Raw genomic sequence first — 6,919 nt, forward strand, 5'->3', positions numbered from 1 at the left:
CCCCAACCTGATCAAGACTTAGGGTTTAACCTTTGGGTTGAACCCGTTTTCCTTCCCAATCATTTATCATCATTGGTTAAGCTAAGTATATGTCCCCATAAAAATAGACATTTTATTTCCTTGTACGACAGAAAAAAACAAACCTTAATTATGTTACCTATTTACAAAAATGTCCTATACTAAATCCAAAACACTCTCATCAGATGTTGATAGTAGCGGTCAGTACTCAGGTCTTGGCCCTTGGGGTATGCAATGCAATGCAATGCGATGGAGGACCAGTCAAACCTTTGGTTACCATCCTTTCTTTTTTTTTTCCATCTGTTACTATTTACTAGTTTATAAAAAAGAAATTTGTTATGATACAGCATTAAGAGAATATTTTATTAAAGATCCTAGCGACATATAATTCCAAATAATACACAAGCCTATATACTAAATTCCATTAAAATGATGTAATGTAATCTGATAAGTATATGTGATGTATGTTAAACAAAATTTTCAAATAGCGATATAAATAATTAAACGTTAATTTAAAAAGTATACGTTAGTTATATGTTAGTATTGGGTTTATTTGAAAAGTATTAAAGATGTATTTCAACAATTGCTAAATAATAACATGTTAATCATATTACAATAAATGATAGAACTAAAAGCTGACATTCAACTTCCTACATCATCTTGTGCAAATGTGAAATGTTCTCTCTTTTTTTTAGAATAGCAAATTTCATAAACCACAAACTAGCAAGAAGCTAGTAAACATATAACAGAGAAAGCTTATGGCTCAAATTTACACCAATCTTTCCAAAGCAAATTTTAAAGAATGACCGATTTTTAATCCAAAGAAAACTCGTAGAATGGTGTCCTCCATCGTTTTGGAGATGCTAGCCGTCTTGTTTTGAAAAACCGCCTCGTTCCGGGTCTTCCATATACACCAACACGCTGTAAGAATTACAGCGTAAAGCACCTTATTTTTCTTGAGCCCCAAGTTGCTGTATTCATGAATGGTAAGTAAATCCCGGACCGAGAAAGCGAAAATCGGAGGAATGTTACACCAATAACTAACAAATTGCCAAATTAACGTGGCAAGATACGCTTTTTGGATGCTTTGCATGCCTTCAAATAAAAGATACGCTTTTTGGAACTTGTGGCAGCAACAAAAAAACTCACATAATTACTTCACTTAATCACCTGTATAATATACATTTAAGAAAAGTAGATATGTAGTGTCAAGGAACAAAGGAAGTCCACTGCACCACAAGGATTTAAGGAAGGTTGACGGTGTAAAATCATGATTTCATACCAACCGATATTGTTTATAAGGAGTTTACAGATTTTATTTTTTTTAGAGGAAATTTCGTAGGAGAGAACCCGTCATAGATCACTCCCTTTGAAGCACACTTCATTTTTTCTATCTTTATTTCAACGACAAGCACGCTTTAAAAGTGGAGTTTTTTCTCCTCCACAACATATATGCTAACAAGTTGATATTTAAGACGGTGCATAACTTATGGCATAGTATCTTTGATATTGACAGAACAAAATAAACCAACGTGTGTAATGCGTGATTCACCAAAGGTTTCATCATTGAGATGCGACAAAAACACATTGAAATAGAATCAAAAGACATCATAGCATAGGTTTAAGAGTGAATGAAAGTGATCTTTTCACAAGTCACGATGGAGGGGTTATTTATATAATCAGACCAGAAATCACAGAATCAAAACTTGTGCAAAACCTATGCAAAAATTCAAATATTCGTGTCAAGTTCTTAGAGAAAAACAAGTTAAAAAGGTTTGCCAATAAAAATATGTCGAACAGCGTTTGTAGTCCAACGGTTAGGATAATTGCCTTCCAAGCAATAGACCCGGGTTCGACTCCCGGCAAACGCATTTTGTTCACATTTTTGTTTAATTTTTTATAGAATAGATAAATTTGTCACTGTATTACACCTTTACCTTTCATATATAAATGAAGACATGTGAACAGTTGTACTCTCAAATCTCAATTTCCAATTACTAAACAGATTATATAAAAAAAACCTTACAAACTTTAGCTTAACGGATTATATATAAAACACCTTTATCTTATGGGTTTATGGTTATGGCCATTATATAAGATTCGATCATCATGTATTTCTCTAATTTTGTTATGACAATTAAAACAACCGCAAATATGGAATGACATCAATGATTATATGACCCATAATACAACAGTTATCTTGAGTAATACTCTTCATTCTCCATTCTTTCTCTTCATCATACGAATTGGCTTATTTTCCCTTCACAAACTGATTGCACAATCCTACTCGATTTTGTAGAGCATATACCATGTGTTCATCTCCTTCTTCTTTTAAGATCCACAAATTCAGCAAAACCCGAATAGATGATTGTTAAATCCATAATCATTCATCTTGTTCCTTACATCTAAATTACTAAAAGAATACAAAGTTCATATATCATAATTACATATATTTTTTAGGTTAATTAGATTATAATAATCTCAATTTCACTTATTGGTTGGCGGTAAGCTCAACTTTAAAAATAATTTATTGCAATCCCAAGCTAACAAAAGGTTAACACCCTTAGTTGATAATGACTAGGCTGCTTATGTGTTAGCTGAGTTCATATAAGTTCCAAACCCTCACAAATTTCCCCAAATTAATTTGTTCATTCAGTCGTTTTCTAACCGTTATCTCTAATTATAGGAATTTTGTTGATTGGATTCGATTAATGAAAACAATAGGTGTTACCGTTGATTCCACGAGTTTTGATTATCATGCGAGTAAAAAATCAAAGTTCAATAATTGCCGTCTTCTTTGTTTAAGGTAATTTGGTTTTTACAAACACTGATAACCAGGAATTAGATTTCGTCATCGTTAATGAGGAGGGGATGTGGAGGTTGTATCGGGTGATGGTAAAGTTTGCTTCAAATTCAGTATTGGTATTGCGGTTAATGTCGGTGTTGGTGGTTGAGCTGAAGCTGATGCTTTGGAGGTCATCGGGAAACTCATCTTAGCCAAGATGGTTCCATTAGTGGTGGTGGGTGGTGGGTGGCGACATTGGTGGAGGTTGGTGGCCTGGTGGGTATTGGAGTATGTAGTTCACTCATCAGGATAAAAGATATAAATGAAAAGGAGTGAGATCCATCCTTAACACATAAGCAATCAATATTCAAAATAAGTTGAAAGTTATGATTGCAGAAATTATATAATATAGTTCAATTAAGGGTAGGTTAAAGAATAATGTGATTTACAAGTTACAAGAATTTTGGGCTTCTATCTGTTATTCATACACTTTTTATAGGGTGTATATATAGATAGGATGTGTGTTAAAAGGGTGTTCGAATAACCAAAAAGGGTGTATGAATAACCATTGCCCTATATATATCCAAAGTTGTTGTCTCACGTCACGCGGGCCCACAAAGACGGGGAAAAAATCTAAAACATGTATTCATTTCAAGACTCCTCCTCCCACTCTCCAAAGTAATTCCATTTCTAGCCACAAACAAATCACCTCCGAATAACCATCACCATCACGATCGTCGGAGAAAACTTGTCATCATGGTTGCCGGAACAACCCATCACCTTATCGGCATCGATCTTTCACCTTTACTCCTGTCCGTATCTCTTCTACTAAGAAAACCATTCAAAACGGACTCTCATTTCCAAGCAACAAAGACCACCCTCGACCTGCATCATCTCAAGAGGGACCTTCTTGCATATTCCTTGGTCCGATTGAAACTGCTACCCAAGAAAATTTAGAAGCTTTTTATCGACAAGTACGTACCTTTCTTCAAGGATATTAATTCCTAACTTGTAATTGGATTCTTTTATTCACTTGAAGCTTATTGAATTAATTAGGCACGGGATGCGTATTATAGCGGTAAACCTTTGGTCGTTGACGACATGTTTGATAGAGTCGAGGTAATCTCTAACCCTGTAATTATCAGTTGCAGCTAGGTTGTTTGTTTGTTTGTTTGTTTGCTTAACTTTAGCAGAACAAACGATCGAATACAAAGACTCGTTTGTTAAGAAAATGTGGGTGTGGTTCACAAATGTAAACGAACATAACCGAGAGAACACCAATTTGTTGAACTAGACTACGTTGTAAGTAACAGACCTAAGTATTTTGAATAACTGTATAAACAAACGAACGTGTCACCCAACGGTTCATTCGTTAAAATTCGTTTAACTAGATGTACAAAAAAAAATAGTTGTTCTTGGAACATAAACGAGCATCCTGCTAATTGATTCACGTACAGTGAACTGAACATTTGGTTCATTTGCATACCTAATTGCAACTATGAAACTTTATCCGGATTGCTAATTTGAGAAAGTTAAATGAAACAGTTACAATTACGTTGGTACGGTTCAAAGTATGTCGTCAAGTATCCTCGTTGCAGTTTAAGACAGCAGTTAACTTATGCTGATGCCCAGGTAATTTTGTCATTTTGGTTTCGGTTTCTTGTATTATTTTTTTAATGATTTGTGAAACTTTATATAATATGGATGTAGGGCAGGAAGACCCTTCTCAGGCTTTAGCATTAGCAAGCGTGTGGTTACTGTTTCTTGGAATTGGAAGTTCAGCTTGTCTTGTACCTGTTCTATACATTTTTGGTCAAGTCTTTAAAGATACACTAGATTCCGGATTTTCAACCGTTAATAGTCATGCCCCAATTCTTGAGTTAATTTCCATGTTAAATGGTATGCTTGTAATGATGCTCGGGTCCATGATCGGTTATCCAATCGCCTCTGCTTCTGGTAATAAGTTGTTTTACTTCTCTTTATATATGTCAGTATTATTGTATAAGACAGTTTTGTTAAAAGGTTTATAAATTTATATCATTTTTCCCAAGATTTATCAAAATAACAGCGTTAATTAATGACAGTTAGAGCACTTCAAGGCTTGTGGAAAAATGATTTAGTGGCGTTAAAAGGGGCGTGTCCAAATTGTAGTGAGGAGGTTAGTATTTAACTGTAACTTATTACATCTGAATATATAGGCTTTTATTCTCATGATACATAAGTTTATAGCTTGAAGTGATTTTTCTTTTACATTCAGGTATTTGCATTTGTGAAATCAAACGAGTTCAATAATTCCCCACATAAAGCTGAATGTCATGTATGTGAATGCTTGTTAGAATTCCGCACTAAAGTTGAGGTAATTGCTCATGATTTTTTTAAAGATCTTTTAGAAACTTTTTAAAATCGACGAATGGTTTTCTTTATGTGCAGAGATCGGCTGCGAGGCCAGGGAAGAGGTGGGTTTATGGTCGGATATATTTGATCCGAAGAAGGCGAATGAACAGAGGACAAAGATAGACTTGTGATGGCATAGTATAATTTTATGGTTCTATTTTTAGACAACAAAGCTAGCAAGTAATTATATACAACTGGCAACAAATTTGTAAATTGTGCATCATTATTACCATGATACGGACAAGATCTCAGTTAATATTGATTACGTAATCGTTCATATCATTATAAAAATTCACTATTTTGAGTTGTTTAGGTGTTTTGCAAGTTCGAAGAGAAAAAAAACTAAGATTAAAAGATCATTTGGGTTAAAACTTAAAATGAAGAATCCAGAGCTTATTAAATTTGTTATGTTTGATTTTTAATGAAGTCTTGTGGGCTATTGTGAAAACTATGGGGTGTTAAAAACGGGTTTAAACTAGTTTACAAACCGACTTGATAACACCCCAAAACCGGTTTCTAAACCGACTCAACTCGATAACATCCCAAAACAGTTTGTATAGCAGTTCGACCTTTGAAGATGTGAACCGGTATGAAAAACTGTTTTAACTTGTTTCAAACGACCAAAACTGATGCGAACGGGTCGACTTTACTCAACTAGAACCGGTTTTGACAAGCCTTTGACTTAATCGGAACCGGTTTGGGTCCATTAATCAGTTTGTATACCTCTAATTTATTATCAAACCTTAAGTGGGCCAGTTAAAATATCTGGGCTGAAGTATTTGTTGTTGATATGAGTCAAAATGGAAATAAACAATGGCTGCTATAGCGCAACATAAAATATTACTAGACGGGTGCTCGCGCTATGCATCGGGCGTTTGAACCTGTTAATCACGTAACAAATAAGTGTTTATGGTTCGGTTAAAACCTTGAAATCGTTTAAACCGGACATTGGTTTGACTTCTTTTTTCTTTTTCTTTTTTTACTTTAGGTTTGTCGGTTGGTTTCAAAATTTTCAAAACGTAATGAACGGTTGGCTCGCGGTTTATACTGGCAACCGGTTATATGAAACCAGACCAGACTGTAAATGTTGAATGCATTTTAATGTTTTTTATTATTAATTATTAGATATGTTTTGTAATATATATTAGATATAGTTAAAATTTAATTGAACATAATCTTTTTATTAAAAATAACTTGGCTATATAACTTCAAATTAACCTAATTGCAGTATGATTCATTTTGTGATCTTTGTTGTTATTATTTCACGTCCTAGATCTTCCAATAATATTTACCATTTATGTGGCTAAAATTATTATTATTTATGATCCTCTCAAGTATCATATTATGTTGGTGTTTAGTTAAAATTGATGGTACATTTAAATTAATAATTATTTTAAACTAAATTTATTATTAAAGTTTAAACTGTGAAACCAAACTGGAACTAGACCGTTAGTAACGATTCGGTTTCAACTTTCAATGGTTGAGTTTGGTTTTGGACGACAAAAAAATCAGTATTAACGGTTGGACTCGCAAGTTTAACTTAAAAACCATACACTGAACACCCCTACGTAACATATTAATTTATTTAAAATCAAAAAAATTATAACAATATCATATCCAAATTAAAGAGAATAAAATGCTCGTTTTTATGGTGTAATTTTTTATAAAAATATTAACGTTTGAAAAGGCTATAGTCGTTTAAAAAGCATGGGTGGAAAGTTA

General features: G+C 33.6%; 1 protein-coding gene and 1 non-coding gene across 2 annotated transcripts; both read left to right on the forward strand.

Annotated features, from left to right (window-relative positions):
• The first annotated feature begins 1,817 nt into the window (after positions 1-1,817).
• On the forward strand, positions 1,818-1,889 carry TRNAG-UCC (transfer RNA glycine (anticodon UCC)). The gene has a single exon. It is a non-coding gene; the product is annotated as a tRNA-Gly (tRNA).
• Positions 1,890-3,608: 1,719 nt separating this feature from the next.
• Positions 3,609-5,442, forward strand: LOC143597795 (uncharacterized). Its single transcript, XM_077076193.1, has 7 exons — positions 3,609-3,777; positions 3,860-3,922; positions 4,349-4,435; positions 4,519-4,759; positions 4,888-4,961; positions 5,061-5,159; positions 5,234-5,442. Exons 2-7 carry the CDS (start codon positions 3,905-3,907, stop codon positions 5,318-5,320), a joined length of 606 nt encoding a protein of 201 aa, XP_076932308.1. The 5' UTR covers positions 3,609-3,777; positions 3,860-3,904; the 3' UTR covers positions 5,321-5,442.
• The last annotated feature ends 1,477 nt before the right edge of the window (positions 5,443-6,919 follow it).

The sequence above is a fragment of the Bidens hawaiensis genome, unplaced genomic scaffold (genome assembly GCF_021521415.1).
Source record: "Bidens hawaiensis isolate Kalapana, Puna unplaced genomic scaffold, B.hawaiensis_p1.1 tig00049057_1, whole genome shotgun sequence".
Taxonomy (NCBI): domain Eukaryota; kingdom Viridiplantae; phylum Streptophyta; class Magnoliopsida; order Asterales; family Asteraceae; genus Bidens; species Bidens hawaiensis.